At 45.4% G+C, this 17,484-nt stretch overlaps 1 protein-coding gene across 1 annotated transcript in view; it reads right to left on the minus strand.

Annotated features, from left to right (window-relative positions):
* Positions 1-710: 710 nt before the first annotated feature.
* TMEM40 (transmembrane protein 40) overlaps positions 711-17,484 on the minus strand; it is a 30,988-nt gene continuing 14,214 nt past the window's right edge. Inside the window, exons 2-11 of the mRNA XM_032412263.1 lie at positions 16,527-16,607; positions 15,717-15,857; positions 9,154-9,207; positions 6,584-6,619; positions 6,203-6,235; positions 5,755-5,802; positions 2,437-2,508; positions 2,281-2,355; positions 1,692-1,754; positions 711-949 (exon numbers count right to left, since the gene is read on the minus strand). Of these exons, the coding sequence (XP_032268154.1) occupies positions 930-949; positions 1,692-1,754; positions 2,281-2,355; positions 2,437-2,508; positions 5,755-5,802; positions 6,203-6,235; positions 6,584-6,619; positions 9,154-9,207; positions 15,717-15,857; positions 16,527-16,599 (615 nt within the window). The 5' untranslated portion in view covers positions 16,600-16,607 and the 3' untranslated portion in view covers positions 711-929. The remainder of the gene's footprint in view (positions 950-1,691; positions 1,755-2,280; positions 2,356-2,436; positions 2,509-5,754; positions 5,803-6,202; positions 6,236-6,583; positions 6,620-9,153; positions 9,208-15,716; positions 15,858-16,526; positions 16,608-17,484) is intronic.

A 17,484-nucleotide genomic window follows, 5' to 3' on the forward strand; every position in this document is an offset into this window, starting at 1 on the left:
AAAGTAGGGTGTACTATCACCTCCTTCGATCTAGACTCTGTCCCTCCATTTATGCAACCCAAGTTTGCAAGGGATTTTTGTGTATGTGTGCTTCTATTTCACTCCTTTGGTATTTGTTGGGCTTAGAGCACCTAGCAGCCCCAGATCTTTTCATAGGAAAGTATGCAAAACCCTCTTTCTGAACTTGTGCAATGTGAGTCTTGGACCTTAAGTGAGGGGCTGTACATTTATTCCCTTTTATACTTTATCCAATAGACAAGGTGTCCCCCCTGACTAGATGGGGTGAAAGGAGGCTCCAAATGTGTTCTCATGCTCAAGAAACTTGAAGGAACATTTAGCTGACTCTTTTTAGTCCAGGGAAGAAAACGTTTATTTGAATCTTGATGGAATCCAAGGCAGCGGGGCTGGCACTAGGCAATGGGGCTAGAGAAGATGCCTTGATGCTGTGGCTTTAGTCCCCAGCAGCTCGCCTGTCTCAGCTTCACCCTGGGGGCCTGGCATGATGGCTCCCTGCCGCGGGGCAGTGGGCTCTCTTTCCTCTCTCACCCCACCTGGATGGCCTGGGGATTTGAGAGGAATCAGGAGCCCACACAGATGACAGCTTGCAGGGCCCAGGGGTCTCCTACTGTCTCCTGAGAGCAGTGACATCCTAGAATCCTGCTGATCCAGGAACCGCAAAGGGCATAGGCCTGGCACCTTGCCTCTGCTTTCCATCCTGGCAGCTGGACTGCATGCCAATACTGCCCAAATGATACCCGGGTCCAGGCTGGTGCCAACGTTCAGACTACACGGAAGGAAAAGTGCTCTCTTTATTGCTCTAGACTGGCCCGCCCGCGTGTCTCCCAGGACGGGGCTCTGCCCTTGCACATCCAGGAGATGCAGTGGTGGTCATACTGGGGCCCAGCATGGCTGCCGGCCCAGCACTGGCCTCAGTCGGTCTTCCTGAATCCTGGAAAGCAAAGCCCCGCAGGATGGCATGGGATTCTGAAGGCAGCCAGGCCTCATTTCCACCATCCCCCCAGATGCCCAAATACTCCTCGCAGCTGGGATAATGTCACCCTAGAAGCCACGGGTCTCCATGACCCACAGCCACTGCAACGAATTTCCCCTTTATGAATTAAATGGGCTATAGGAGACAGATATCCCCAGCACAGAGCCACACAGCCCCCTGGCCTCTCAGTTTTGAGACATCATGGGAGGCACAGAGCTGCTGGTCAGAAAGAAAGAGGATCTCCTTTAGCCCAGCCCAGCCACACTAGCTGTGACCTTCGGCAAGTCACTCCACCTCTCTGGGCCTCAATTCCTTCATCGGTCACGTGCAACATAACTGAAGCACACCTAATAGGCAAATAAAATCCTGGCAAAACTGGTGTTTGGGTAAATGTAAAGTTCTATGAGAGAATGAGGAACACCCAGATTCCCTTCACTTTTCTACAGTTTTCCACACTTAAGGACTTTCGCATCCGTTCCTCATGTGGTTTTGCATAACACCCTTGTGCAGTGGGTATTACTACACCCACGGACCAGTGGAGGAAACGGAGGCTGAAAGATGATCCTGGGCCCCAAAGCTGGTGAATTGGCAGGGGCCCCTGACTCCAGGCCCTGCTGTTTCCTATAGGCTAAGCCCCGTTTGCAACCAAAGACCCTGATAGGGAGGAAGATGGTGAACATAGGAAGGATGGAAACATTACCCATCAGCCTAAGCTTCTGAAAGAGGGGGATGAAGCCGTGCAGGACGCTGTGGATCCGGTACACTGCTCACAAACAGAGAGAAAGGAGCTTGAGCTTTGTGCCCCAGCAAGGGACCCAGGGTCACCCCCCAACCCCTCCCCCCCCCATAAAGGCCTAACCCACACAAACAGGGATTAGTGGTGGAATTTCAGGCAGCAGGTTGAGCTTAGATAATACTACTGGAGTTATTATTATTAAAAACAATGACCTCGAGCAGCAATAACAGTGCCAGGAAATTCAGTGAATTCAGTACCCCACTCCGTGAACTGCCTTGTTTTCGATCTCTGGCTAATTCTGTTTGTTTGCCACTTTAAACTGTTTTTGTTGCATTTTTGTGGAACTGCCCATTTTTTCCATGGGGTTTTGCCAATGACCTCACCGTGACCTTGAAAGTGGTTAGGAAGAAAACACGAGCATAAGGAAATCTTTTTAAAAAAATGTTTAGGTGGTGGCTTTCTGGCCCTTAATGGGCATCTGTGGCGGTCCAGCCACCACCCCTAAAGAGTCTGTGTGTGTGTGTGGCGGGGGGGGGGGGGGGGGGGACCTTACCCAGCCCAAAGTAGATGCCGACTGTCTCCAGGGAGGCGAAGGTGAGTAGGCCGACCCCAAGGGACATGAACCAGTCTTCGAGGGCAGCGAGGGAGAGAATGGTCAGCCTACAAGTCTGGCCCCTCCTATCCCCCCACCTGTTCCCACGGCCCTCACCTGCGTAATAGTGATAACACACCAGCAAGGTCCCAATGGCAAAGCAGAGCAGGACAAAATGGAAAAACTCATCTGTAAAGGCAGAGGCGGGGAATTACTATTTGCTTCTTTCTCTCTCTCTTTTTTTTTGTTACTAAAAGTAGTCCTGTCTCTGCTCCAATGTAACTTTATTCAGAGAAGCTGCTCCTGAGTAACCCAACTAAAAAAGCACCCCATTTCCAGGCTTTATCTCATTTTATTATTTTTCTAACACTGACACCCCTCAATGTGTTATATTTTTATTTCCACACTTATTCTCAAAAAACAAAGAAAAAAATGTGAAACAGATTTATTCTCTGTCCCTCTCAGTAGGGTGGAGGGTAGGGATTTTGCTGAGACGCTAAAGCAATGCCAGGCTTGCAGAGCTGCCCAATATTTTTGTTTGTCAAATGAATATTAAATGCAGTAAAAAATGGCAAATGTGTCACGTCTAAAAGTTTCACAATGCCCCATTTTCCCTCCCTAATCCCCCTCCTTAAAAGCAAGCGGTGATTGCCAAAACCTTTCCAGGCATATATGTGCACATTTAAAAAAACCAAAAGCAGGGAGGTATCACAATTCCAGATACAAAGATATACTACAAAGCTGTAGTAATCAAAACATTATGGTTCTGGCACAAAAATAGACACACAGATCAACAGAACAGAATAGATAGTCCAGAAATAAAGCCATGCTTTTATGGTCAATTAATCGTCAACAAAGGAGGCAAGACTATCCAATGGAAAAAAGACAGTCTCTTCAACAAAAGGTGTTGGGAAAACTGGACAGCTACATGCAAAAGAATGAAACTGGACCACTTTCTTACACCATACACAAAAATAAATTCAGAATGGATGAAAGACCGAAATGTGAGACAGGAAACCACAAAATTCCTAGAAGAAAACATAGACAGTAATTTCTTTGACATCAGCTGTAACAACTTCTTTCTAGATATGTCTCCTGAAGCAAGGAAAACAAAAGCAAAATTAGACAAATGGGACTACACCAAAATGAAAAGCTTCTGCACAGTGAAGGAAACCATCAACAAAACAAAAAGGCAACCTAGTAAATGGGAGGAGATTTTGCAAATGATATATCTGATAAGGGGTTAATATCCAAAGTATATAAAAAACTTATATAACCTAACACCAATAATAATAATAATAATCCAATTAAAAATGCACAAAAGACATGAACAGACATTTTTCCAAAGAAGACATCCAGATGGCCAATAGACACATGAAAAGATGCTCAACATGACTCATCATCAGGGAAATGCAAATGAAAGCCACAGTGAGATATTACCTCACACCTGTCAGAATGGCTAAAATTAAAAAGACAAGAAATAACAACTGTTGGCAGGGGTGTAGAGAAAAAGGAACCCTCATGTACTGTTGTTGGGAATGAAAATTGGTGTAGCCACTGTGGGAAGCCAATTATGGAGGTTCCTCAAAAAATTAAAAATAGAATTACCATACAATCCAGTAATTCCACTACTGGGTGTTTACTCAAATAAAAAGAAAACACTAATTCGAAAAGATATATGCACCCCTATGTCTATTGTAACTTTATAATAGCCAAATTATGGAAGCAACCCAAGTGTCCATCAATGGATGAATGGATAACAAAGATGTGGTATGTGTATATTATGGAATATTACCCAGCCATAAAAAGAATGAGATCTTGCCATTTGTAACAACATGGATGGACTTAGAGGGTATAAAGCTACGTGAACCAAGTCCGTCAGAGAAAGATAAACAACATATGACTTCACGCATATGTGAGTGAAACAAACATACAAACATACGAACAAAGAAAAAAGGGAGACAAACAAAAAAACCAGATTCTTAAATAGAACACACTGATGGTCACCAGAGGGGAGGTGGGGGAGGGGAGGGGTGAAACAGGTGAAGGGGATTAAGAGTACACTTAGCATGATGAGCACTGAGAAATGTGCAGAATTATCGAATCACTATATTGTACACCTGGAACTAATATAACACTGTATGTTAATTATATTTGAATTAAAAAAAAAAAGCAGGACCCATTTGTACACCTACAGCTCTATCATTTGCTTTCTTCCTCTCATAGATAGACCAGGGCCGTCTTTCCATCTCAGAACATATGTAGATCGCCCTGTTCTTTTGGATGGCTGCATAGTGTTCCATGGTATGAACTTAACCTAATTTATCTGTCTGGTCCCCCACTGATGAACCTAGAAGTGTCTGATTTTTTGCTGTTAGTGATGCTGCACCAAATACATATGAATCTCTGTGCACGTATTTCTGTGGGCCCCATGCCCAGAAGTGCAAATGTAGGCTTGGAGGGTTCTCCAAGGAGAGGCGCTGAGAGTGGGTTCTGTGCCATGGGCCGGTGCTCAGGCGTGCTCTGTGAGTGAGGCCCTGCGGCACTTTGCCAGGCACTGGGCTAGTCACTGGGGAGATGACACGGGGCCCTCGACTCAGTCAAGGGGCTGAGATTAGAGGTGGCTCTGCTGTCTGTGTCCGAAGGGCAATGAATAAGGGTCAGGGTGGCATTAAATGCACAGGGGCTCCAAACTGCGCTCGTGCTCTAGGAAGGAGAGCGGGAAGGGGAATCACCTTCTTGCTTTGGGGTATAATGTCATGCCCTGCACTTTGGGAATCTCAGTTTTATTCAAATGAGGCACATTTCATAGCCCAGGAAAGCTCTAAAACCCTGGTTCATTTAGCTGGAGAGGGACAGAGTCAGGGGCTCACACCCAGGTCTCCCACTCCCTGAAGGTGGGCCTTTGCAAAAACCCCAGATGTTTCTAGGACAACTGCCATTTATTTAATCAAACACCCTGGTCTCCTGTCCCTTCCTTGACCTCCTCCCTGAAGCCCTCACAGACCCCCGGCTTAGAGTGAAGGAGTTCCTTCCAGTTCGTATGGCTCCTTCTCTAGAGTCTAGCTAATCTAACCTCAGGGCTTCCTCACCCCCCCTTCCAGCTCCCCATTGTGGCCAGAGGGCTAGGGGGCATTTATCATCCCTGTGACTCCATGTACAGCAGAAACAGCACAGGACCAGGGTTCAAGCCCAGGTTGTGCCACTCGCTCGCTGAAAGCCCACACTCCATCCTTGAGCCTTAGTTTCCATATCTGCACAATGGGAGTCATCATACCACCTTCTTGAGGTGATTCTAAGCCGAGGAGTCTGCAAACAGGGCACACGACCAAGGTGGGCTATGATCGTTGTTTTTCTAGGCCACCGGCAGAATTTCTGCCCATAGAAATCTGGACCAGACAGGCAGAAGCAGCTTGGGGGCACCAATTTCCTTACCATCTTTCTTTATATTCAGTCTTCTTAACTCAGAGGCCTCCACTTCTCCTTAGGAACAAGAGAGAGATGAGTGTTGAACTTGGATGAGGGATGGCTGGTGGGGTTTTCTCTTCCCTGCTTCACTGAGACTGGCTCTCTTGGGTTCTTCTTCCTGGGTCAGAAGGCACTCACCGCAGGACCAGTCAGAGCAAAGCTGTGAAGGTGGGGCTATCTGTCCTTGGGGCCCCCACTCCCCCCCCCTCCTCTCCACACAGGCCTGAGTCTGCATTCTGTTTCCTTTCTCCTGAGCTTGGAGGTCCCTTTCCAGAATCGTGGTGACACTCTGGCTGGTGATGGCATCCCTGCTGTGACTGACCCACCCTCTCAGGCTGTCTGGTCCTGTCCTAATCCCCCAGAATCCAGGCCCCCTCCTTCTTCTCTTCTCTCTTCTCGGAGTTTGTGTATTTACCACTTGCTGGGTCAGAACCTCTTCTTCGGAGTCCTGGAGATTAGAAACTCAACATTAGTGCCAGGCTAGCTTGGGACTTTAACAGGTGCCTGCACCCTAGCGGAGGAAGTAGATGACCTCTGAAAAAGCCACGTCAAATTCTCCAGCCCCCAAAGGAGCTTTCCATCTATCAGTTGCCAGTTGCAATCCCTTTTCCTCTTGCCTGAAACCCTTTTCTAACCCTCTGAGCCCAGGTCAGAGTCCCAGGACCCCGGCTGGATTTGGAGTCCCCATCTCACACCCATGAATCCCAACAGTAGCTGGTTCTCCCAGGGGAAAGACAGTGCCCAGACCTGTCCATCATCAGTACTGACAACCTCTCTCCCCTAAGAGGACACTCACCTGATTCTCCAGAGGGCACCACCTCTCCAGGGGCACCTACATGGAAGGAAAATCAGTGATCACATATCCCTTATCCTCTGGGTGGGGAGAAGTTACACTGTGGGGAAGGTGGATCTCACTCAGAGACTTTCCATGTGATCTGAGTGGGCCAAGTGGTGACTGGAGCAAGCTGGAAGCCTATTCCATCTAAGGGGCAGCCACCAGCCACCAGCCACAGTAGGAATGCCTGTCTAGTGTTATAGGTCATCCAATTTCCCACGAAAAGCCAGAAATCCAGGTTTTTACATCAACTTCTTGATTATAAAAAAGGTTGGCAACTCTTGGATTCCACGGAATCAAAGATGTCATCGTTTGTGAGACATGACATTATTTTATACATTACTATGTAAGGAAAACCACTGCCAATTTTAATTGTAAGTTGCCAGTGATTTTAAGATGCATCCTGATTTCAGAGATATCTAAATGTGAAAAAGTATGAGTTGATGAAATATAATAATAATAATAATGCTCTATGAGCCAGATAAAACACATCTGCACACACGTGGGCACCAGTTTGCGACCTGTGCCTGTTCTTGACCATGCAAGATGCAGGTGGTGACCCTCAGCTACGTGGACCCAGCCCCACCAGGCCGAGTTCGTGGGAGCCGAGGCGGGCTGCATCCTGGGAAGCCCAGCCCCACACCCTGAGTGTTGAGCTCCTTGTCTGCACTGCTGAGGGTGATGTGAGCCCTATGTACTTGTCCCAAGCCGCAGCCTCCTCATTAATCTGGTCTAGGGTGGTCTACCCACCCCATTCACCCTGATTCTTGGTGCCTATTCTAATTCCTGGTGACCTCTCTCCTAGCCTGTCAAATCCTTCCCCTCAAGGGCAGGCAGGACCCCCGGGTAGCGCCCCCTGCCTCCACCACCAGTAGTCACCATGCCGGTACACTTTCCAATGTTTGGGTCAGCCCCAGGACACAGACACCAGAAGGGGGCACTCGGCACACAACAATCAACATGCTGGACTGTCTTTAAGGCTAATATGCAAATGGGAAGCATCATCTGCAGGTGACCTAAGAGTGGCCGGTGCTGAGGGTACGGAAAACATACCTACTAGAACGGCATGAAATGAGACTCCAAGAGTGTAATTTACTAAGAACTTCCAATGTCTTGGTGGGGGGGAGTAATTCACAAGTTTGTGGTGGTATCTACGTTTTCTACACTAAATATGAATTTCTTTTATGAGAGATAAAACCATTTTATTTTTAAGTAATCTCTACACCCAATGTGGGGCTTGAACTCACAACCTTGAGATCAAGAGTCGCATGCTCCACTGACTGAGCCAGCCAAGCACCCCAAAAACATTTTTTTAAAGATTTATTTATTTATTTAAGGGAGGGAGGACAGAGGGAGAGGGAGAGAGAGAATCCCAAGCAGACTCCACGCTGAGCACGGAGCCAGACGTGGGGCTTGATCTCATGACTCTGAGATCATGACCGGAGCCGAAATCAAGAGTTTAACTCAGTCGGCTTAATCGACTGAGCCACCCAGGTGCCCCCAAAAACATTTTTAAATATATGTAAATGTAACAGTTTCTCTCTCATTTTACACCCTGTGAAACTATTCTTACACTACTTGAGTAATTATAAACATTTTTCTAAACCAAGTAATACTTGTTTTTGTGTAAAAAAAGGGAAGAAAGAAAATCAGAAAATTCAGTTAAGCAAATAAAACAGTGTAACTATTACTCACAATGCTACCACCTAGAGGCAGCCATGGGTAATATCTTGATGCAGAAATTAAAATATTTCATTTACATTTCTTAGAATGTGTATGTGTTTCTTGTTGTTTCTTGGGTTATTATCAGGTGTTAGGAGACTACGTAGATTATAGAAATGTTGGATTAAACAAAATTAAGATTTTTTTTCAAGTAATCTCTACACCCAACATGGGGCTTGAACTCACAACCCCAAGATCAAGAGTCACACACTCTACTAACTGAGCCAGCCAGATACCCCATGTATTAAACAAAGTTAAGTGGGTTTTCTTAACTGCAGTATGCATTTGTTAGGCTTTTTGGCAAACTGGTTCATTCTTACAAATTGTCCCCATTTCATCAAAGTGCTTCCAAGCGAAGTGCCATAATGTTTATATCTCCTTGCTGTAATAATCACGATGCCTGGAGGTAATTATTCCATAACATGAGTTTTTTCGAGATGAGATCCTTAATTTTCCTGTGCACCTGTAAACAGCCCACTATTCCAAGACAGTGGGTTGCTAATCATGTTCCATTTTGCTGGCTGGGAAGCTCAGGCCCAGAAAGATTGGGTGACTGAGCTAAGTCGCCCTGCAAGTCAAGGTTATAGTTCAGAAGGGAATCCGGGACAGTCTCACCAAGGCAGAAAATGCTTGCCTCCATCCCCATTTACCAATGTTCTGACCATTTTTCTTGCCATATCTCCTATATTTTCCTAGCACTTTTCAGCCATGAAACACCCTCATGAACTTGTTTCTGTCCAACAAAGCCCAAAGCCCTCATGTCCTTTGTGTAATTCCATTTTTGCCAAAGCCACTGGACAATGACTTACCTCCATAGAGCTGAAGCTCATCCGTCAAAAGGTCAGGCTCCTCATGCTCAGCACCTGAGTGGAGACAACCCCCTTTAGTCAGCTCTCCCCATCACAGCACCCCAGGGCAGCTTCCATCTCCTGCACATCTGAAGCCTTAAAAAGTAACACGGTCCTTCTTTGTGCTGGGCGTGAGCCGGGCAGTCTTCAAGGGGCAAGGCAGCCTTACAAGTACTTTCCCTTTACCCTTTCTAACTCCCCCCACGCACTCAGAGGTGACTGTGGTCAGTTTCCTGAAAAAGAACTGAGGGTCTGAGTGGACCTGGGCCTCCTTCAAAGTCAGTAATAAGAGTTGCCATTTATTGTGCACTTACTAGGTATCAATGTGGAACTAAGTAATTTATATTTAATATTTCATTAGATCCTTACAGAAATCCTATGAAGAAAGTATTCGTACCTCTCCCTCCCCCATTTTATGGGTAAGGAAACTGAGGTTCACAAAGTTAAATTATTCCCTGAAGATCACACAGCCAGTAAGTGGAAATTCCAGGGTTCAAACCCAGATCTGACACCCAAGCCTGCAATCCTAATCCCTTTTTAAAAAAGATTTATTTATTTGAGAGAGAGAGAACGTGCACAAGCACATGCACAAGTCGGGGGAGGGGCAGAGGGAGATAATCTTAAAGCAGACTTCCCGCCGAGCGTGGAGCCAGAAGTGGGGCTCCATCTCACGACCCATGAAATCATGACATGAGCTGAGAGCAAGAATTGGATGCTTAACCAACTGCACCACCCAGGCGCCCCCTCATCACTTTTATCTTCAGAAATAGAACCCAGAACTCAACTCCAGCTTCAAGGGCAGCATTTATTAAGCATCTCATGTGTGCCAGGTTCCGTTCTAGGCATTAATCCAGGCTCTTTCCCCCATGCTCTTTTTTTTTTTTTAAGATTTTATTTATTTGACAGAGAGAGACACGAGAGAGGGAACACAAGCAGGGGGAGTGGGAGAGGGAGAAGCAGGCTTCCCGCCGAGCAGGGAGCCAGATGCGGGGCTCGATCCCAGGACCCTGGGATCATGACCTGAGCTTCCGGAAGGCAGACGCTTAACGACTGAGCCACCCAGGTGCCCCTCTCCCATGCTCTTTTCTTGCCACAATCCATTTAGGCCACAATTTACTTAAAATTTTTATTTTTCCAAAATTCTTCTCCTGGTTGTCAAAATAGAACATGCTCACTGTATAATAGTTATAGTATAGGACCAGGTCAAAAGAGTGAAAATAGAAATCACCCATCATTTAACCATCCAGAGATAACCACTACTAACATTTTGCTATTTTTCCTTCCGGTCGTACCCATCACCACATACGTGTGAATTTTTAGAGTATGCATGAGATCAAACGAATCTTATGATTTGACATATTTCTTTTTCACTTCAGAGATATGTGAAGAATAGAGTTGTAGGACAGGGTGTACTTTGCTGGTGTTGGACATTAGGCTGCTTGCTACCAGCACCCTACTATAAACAATGCCGTGAGGAACATCCTTACGCAGGCACGCTTGGTCCCGCTGAGAAGCTCAACGGTGAGCTGGGCGAGCAAAGGGGAAAGGGCAAGGCCTACTGCCTACCAGGTGAGCTGTCCCGGGGGGTGTCCCGCCCCCTGGCTTTGCTGACGTTGTCCAGTTACTCCTGGGTGCTGGTCCTCATCACTGCTCTCTGCAGAGAACAAACACAAGCTGTAGGAGAACCTCAGTCTGGAACGAGCCTGAAATACATTGGTTCTGGTGTTCTCAGAATTTAGCCTATATGAGGAGGTCTGGAGGAAAGAGAGGTCTTTGGGGAATGGGAGGGGTAGGAGATCTGCCATAAACTTTCTGTGTGATCTTGAACAAATCATTTAATATTTCCACTGCCGCTTTCATGAAGATAAGACAAGGTCCATCCAAGGTACCATATTACAAGCACACGGCTGTGTCATCTCTGCGTCCCCATATCATGCTGACTCTGTTTGTTCCCACCTGGAAGGCCCTTCCCATTTGTCTCCTTTATCTTGAAGATTAAGGGGTAGGAAGGCTTTTCCAACGGCCCCAGCTCACGCTCACCTTGGCCCTCCCTCGTCTGGGGTTACTATAGTATCCACTGTCTGTACTTGACACGGTGGGCAAGAGGGCCAGTGGTAGTGGGGTTCATCTCTCCAACCATCTTGAGCTCCTGAAGGACAAGGCCTGGGTCCTCACTCATCGAAAGGTGCCTGGAGGAGGAGCTTGATCAAGACTTGAAGAATGACAGACTTATTTGCACTCTTGGACAGTCAGCATTGCAGGAAGTTCCTGGTTTGAGGTCCAGAGGACTCCCTTTTCCTTAGGATGACCAAGATGACTCCCACCCGGGCTAATGTCCCTCAGTGTGCTTGGGAAACTCCTGCTCAATCGTGGATAAATTTCAAATTTCCAGGAAGCCAGTTAACTGTGCTTTAAAATCAGTGCATGTGATCTCAGCTAGATACAGAGAAAAAGGTATCAGGAAGTACATCAAGATTACAACAGCAGTATTTATCTCAGAAGATAGGATTTTGGTTGGCTTCTATTTTCTTCTTTTCTGTATTTTATAAATATTAATCAGTGTTAAAAAAAAAAAGGCTTTTTCGGGTGCCTGGTAGCTCAGCGTCTGCCTTCGGCTCAGGTCATGATCCCAGAGTCCTGGGATCAAGTTCCGGATCGGGATCCTTGCTCAGTGGGGAGCCTGCTTCACCCTCTGCCTGCCACTCCCCCTGCTTGTGGGCTCTCTCGTGCTCGCTCAAATATAAATAAAAATCTTTAAAATAAAAGGCCTTTTCATTGCATTTTGCAAAATATCAAACAATACAGAAAATGAAAGCAAAAATTACTCCAAATTCTGCCTCCATCAACATACAAATGAACATTATATTTTAGCTTTCTCTATGGTATGTTCATAATATATAACTTTTTTTTAAGTAGGCTCCATGTCCAGCATGGAGCTCAATGTGGGACTTGAACTCACGACCCTGAAATTAAGACCTGAGCTGAGATCAAGAGTATTTTTTATAAAAGGCATTATAGAATTATATGTTGTCTAAAACGAAGACAACTTTTGTATGTGCACTCTAATTCAGTTACTTAAAAAATTAACCCTGGCAGAAGGAGTCAAAGTTTGTTGCTGGTGCCCCCAGTATCCATCCCAGAGCCTGGCAAATAGCTGGTGCTCAATAAATATTTATTGAATAAATGTAAGGAAACACACTAATATGTGTTTAGTGGTTATATCTGGGTGACAGAGCAAAGGATGATTTTCTTATTCTTTCTACTTCCTTATATACTCCACATTTTCTACAGTGTTCCTATGTGTAATCTTTCACAATAAAAAGTTTGTTTTGTTTTGTTTTGCTGAGAGAGAGAGAGAGAGAGCGTGCACATGAGCAGGGGGAGGGACAGAAGGAGAGGGAGAGAGAAAATCTTGAGCAGGCTCTGTGCTCAGCGCAGAGCCTGACATGGGGCTTGATCTCACGACCCTGAGATCATGACCTGAGCTGAAATCAAGAGTTGGCCGCCCAACTGACTGAGCCACCCAGGCGCCTCTCACAATAAAAAGTTTTAATTAAAAAATAATAGGATACAGTAAAAACAAAAAGAAATGTAGGGAGAGCAGTACTGGATGCTAGACTATGAGTTCGGGTCCTGAGTGTGGAGGAGGGCTGGGGCTGCAGTGAGCTACCCAACCAGGCTTGGGGCATTGGGAGCCATCTAAGCCCAAAGAATGAGCAGGGTCTGAGTTCTAACAGCAGGCCACCCATTGTGGATCAGAGATTGGAATCCTGATATCAGTATGTCTCTGTGCTTCTGTTGATTTTCTTGTTGTTTTTTCTTGGTGTTCTGTTTTGCTAACTACAGGTAGTCCTATGTGTGCTGTGGAGACCTGAGGGAAGGGGCTCATAGCCACACTTGGGGGAGAACATTTGTAGCGGAGCAGCGCCCCTGAGGGTCAACCACAATCGGAAGACAGAATGTCACCTCCCACCCAGGGAGGAGAAACAAAAGGACAGGCAAGAGCCCCCTTGCACCTGGAAGCTCTTCTTCCAGGGCTAACCCTAACAGGGGATGGGGTTATATATGGTCCACTCTTGAACAATACGGGTTTGAACTGCACGGGTCCACTTACACGCAGATTTTTCACCTCACTGTGCTATAAATGTATTTTCTCTTCCTTTTCTTAATAACTTTTTATTTTCTAGCGTACTTTATTGTAAGAATACAATATATCATACATACAAGATACAGAATATGTAGCAATCACTGTTTATGTTTTCGGTAAGGCTTCCAGTCAACAGAAGGCTTTAGTAGTTAAGTTTGGGGGGAGTCAAAAGTTATATGCAGATTTTCAACTGCGTGGGGAGTCAGTCCCTTGACCCCATGTTGTTCAAGGGTCAATTGTACTTTTTAATAAGGGCAGTGGCAGGGTACCTGGGTGGCTCCGTCGGTTAAGCGTCTGCCTTTGGCTTGAGTCATGATCCCAGAGTCCTGGGATCAAGCCCCATATTAGGCTCCCTGATCAGCAAGGGGGTCTGCTTCTGTGTCTTCCTCTGCCCCTCCCCCTGTTCGAGCTCTCTGTCTCTCCCTCTCTCTCTCAAAGAAATAAATAAAATCTTTAAAAGAAAAAAATAATAAGGGCAGTGGCTTCCTTTCCAGTCCTATGAGGACTTCAAATAAACCCACTGGACCCACCAATCACTCACTCTCTTCTGTCTGGAGAAATAAGCATAGATTTTGTAGTCTTGAGCCTCAGTCTCATCATTTGTAATGTGAGAATGTGAGGCCAGGGCTTTGCAAGCATTTTTTAGGATTTAGCCTGAGAATTCTTCCCCCAAATGAAACCTCAGGCCGAAGCCCACTCCATAAAGCAGATCTTAGTGCAGGCATTCTGGTGGAGGAGTAGACCAGAGCCCGCCCCTTAGGCTCCCCAGTCCAGGAAAGACCTCCAGGGATCCCGAGTTGGTTACTGAGCCCTCTGACAGCAGGTCATTCAGCCTCCCCGTGCCTCAGTTTCTTCACCTGTAAAATGGGAATAATAATAGCACTTTCCTCAATGGGTCTCTATGAGAACGAACTTAGTTATTACATGTAAAGTGCTTGGAACAGTCCATGGCCCATAGTAAGTGCTCAATAAATGCCAGGCACGACGCTGCCGGTGCTATCCATTCCGCCTAACATTTTGAATTAAGAGAATAAAAATGAAAGGACATTCTGCTTTCTATCGGAGAATAATATGGCGATTTGTAATCAAGGCCCAATGGGAGATATTCATTTCCTGTTAACCCACTGAAGAACTTGTGGGGAATTGATCCCAAGGACACAATTTGTGCCAAAAATTCAAAAAGTAAAAACCTTTGAGCAAGGTTGCTTATGAGCATGGTAAACTGGTGGAAGGTTGGAGGATAATCTTTTTTTCTTTTTTTTTTTATTAACATATAATATATTATTTGTTTCAGGGGTACAGGTCTGTGATTCATCAGTCTTACACAATTCACGGCGCTCACCATAGCACATACCCTCCCCAATGTCCATCACCCAGCCACCCCATCCCTCCCACCCCCCTCCACTCCAGCAACCACCTCAGTTTGTTTCCTGAGATTTAGAGTCTCTTATGGTTTGTCTCCCTCTCTGGTTTTGTCTTGTTTCATTTTTCCCTCTCTTCCCCTATGATCCTCTGTCTTGTTTCTCAAATTACTCATATCAGTGAGATCATATGATAATTGTCTTTCTCTGAATGACTTATTTCGCTTAGCATAATACCCTCTAGTTCCATCCACGTCGTTGCAAATGGCAAGATTTCATTTTTTTGATGGCTGCATAATATTCCATTGAATATATATACCACATCTTCTTTATCCATTCATCTGTGGATGGACATCTGGGCTCTTTCCATAGTTTGGCTATTGTAGACATTGCTGCTATAAACATTGGGGTGCACTGTTGGGGGATAATCTTAACACTTGTTTTTTAGAGCTTTTACTACGTGCTAGGTGCTAAGACTTGACAAATGTAAAGAATGTAATCCTCACAATAATCCCATGAGGCAGTAACTTCTGTTATCATCCCCAACCTCCAGATGAGGACCCCAAGGCATATAGGGTTTAGCAATTTACCCAAGGACACATAGCTTGTGAGTGTCAAAAAAAGGATTTGGACCTAGGCAGGCTGCTTGAGCAGACAGATGCATTGAGTTCAACACCAGAGTGCTCCTGATAAACCTCAATGTTACTTTACATGAGATGCAGCCGCTTGAGGGACTTTTTGGTAAGCATGAAAATTAGCTGCCAAGATATTATGGAATAACCTGTCAGAATGCCCAGGATACGATAGCAAAACATTTTAAACAGAGGACAAAATTATTTGTCTGGTAGTTATAACTATATACAAGTTATGTGTACTGATAGATGCGGTCTGGAAGGGGATATGGAAAAATAGAATTAAAGTATCAAGGTGGGAGATTATGGGGCATTGTTTTTCCATGTAAATGCTTTTCTTGGATAATATTGTGAATATACACATATATATTAATATTGCTGTACCTGAGGAAGAGGAGGATGACGAGGAGGAAGAGGAGGAGGGGGAAGAAGAGGAGAAGGAGGTAGAAGACTTGTCTCTCTTGGGTTGTTCATGAGAAAGGAGTCCAGCCTCCCTGTCTGGCTTGTGGAAATCCGTCTCTTCATCTGGGAGGCACACATAGAAAAGGATGAGTGTTTCTTGCCCCTTCCCACCCCAGAGACCAGCAAGACCTCCCCAGGCATCTACTTGGACTTGGGGGCCAGGAATGACTGGATTCTCCGGGACACTTTCCCCAAACAAGTAGGGCCAATGGAGGGTGCAGGAGATCCAAGCTCTCAGAGGCCCCAGGGGCTCGAGGAAGGCCCAAGGCATAAATTTCTCTGAATGTGGAAACCAGAGATGGGCTTCTAAGCCCCCCATCCTGCCCAGAGGCCACTAGACTGTATACAATAGTGGTCAACTTAGGATTCACTCTAAATTACAGGGCAGGGATGATCTGGTCAAGTGAATCTTCTCATCCCCAATTCTGGGGTAGCACAGGAACCTTCTCGCCTTCTGAGGACCCTCCCCAGCGCCAGCCCAAGCCTCCAGAGCCCCCTTGAGATTTGGGGAGCCACTGAAGGTCCCCAAAGCTAGAAAGTTCTAGGGACAGACTGGACCAAGCATGTGTGTGTGTGAGTGTGTGTGTGTAAAACATTACTTCTCTAGAGGATTCAACTGTGACTTGAGCCATTGTGCCACATGAGGCGAGCAAGGTCTTCTTCTGTTCCACCCATTGCTGGACTCTACCTCCCACGTGGCTTTGCCCAGAGGGTGAGAGAAGGCAAACATACAGTCTAGATCTTCTGTTTCTCCATGGACTCGACTATGATCTGGAGTCTGGGAGGAGGGTCCTGATGTCTCCATGGTTTTCCCTGGAGGAATAACAATAATAAGTAAGTAAGTAGTACCACCTTAGTTAATCCCCTTAACATATAAAGACCTTGGCAAACAAACAAGAAAAAGACAAACACCCAATATTCAAAAGTACAAGAGCACAACTTATAAAAAAAAAAAAAGGGAATACACAGTTAGGGAAATTTGAATAGTGGATCATCTTTTGATAATATTAATAACTTATTTTTAGTTTTTAGAGCAGTTTGAGGTTCACAGCACAATTGAGTGGAAGGTACAAACAGAGATAACCAACATGCCCCTTGGCCCCAAACGCATATGGCCTCCCCTCATTATAAACATCCTCCACCAGAGTATTTTTTTAGGTGTGATATTTATATTGAGGTTATATTGATTTGAAGTGTCCTTAAATGTAAGGATACTGAAGTTTTTATGATGAAATTAAATGATGTCTGGGACTTTCTTCAACATGATCTTGTTGAGGAGTCTCAGGGCATAGGTGGGGGTCCAAATAAACACACATGATCCTGAGTTAATAGTTATTGGAGCTATATCAAAATATAAATAGTGGTTATCTCTGGGTCGGGTATTATGGGTATTTTTAGCTTCTGATTTTTACTTTACATTTTCTAAATTTTTAACAGTATTGTTTTTGTTATAATAAAATCGCCAATAGGGACGCCTGGGTGGCTCAGTAAGCTGAGCGTCTGGCTCTTGATTTTGGCTTGGGTCAGGGTCTCAGGGTCATGGGATTGAGCCCTGCCTTGGGTCCGAACTCAGTGTGGAGTCTGCTTGAGATTCTCTCTTTCCCCCTCCCTCTGCCTTTCCCCTCGAACATGCTCACTCTCTCAATCTCTCAAATAAATAAATAAATAAAATCTAAAAAAATTAAAAAAA

The sequence above is a fragment of the Phoca vitulina genome, unplaced genomic scaffold (genome assembly GCF_004348235.1).
Source record: "Phoca vitulina isolate PV1807 unplaced genomic scaffold, GSC_HSeal_1.0 scaffold13, whole genome shotgun sequence".
Taxonomy (NCBI): Eukaryota; Metazoa; Chordata; class Mammalia; order Carnivora; family Phocidae; genus Phoca; species Phoca vitulina.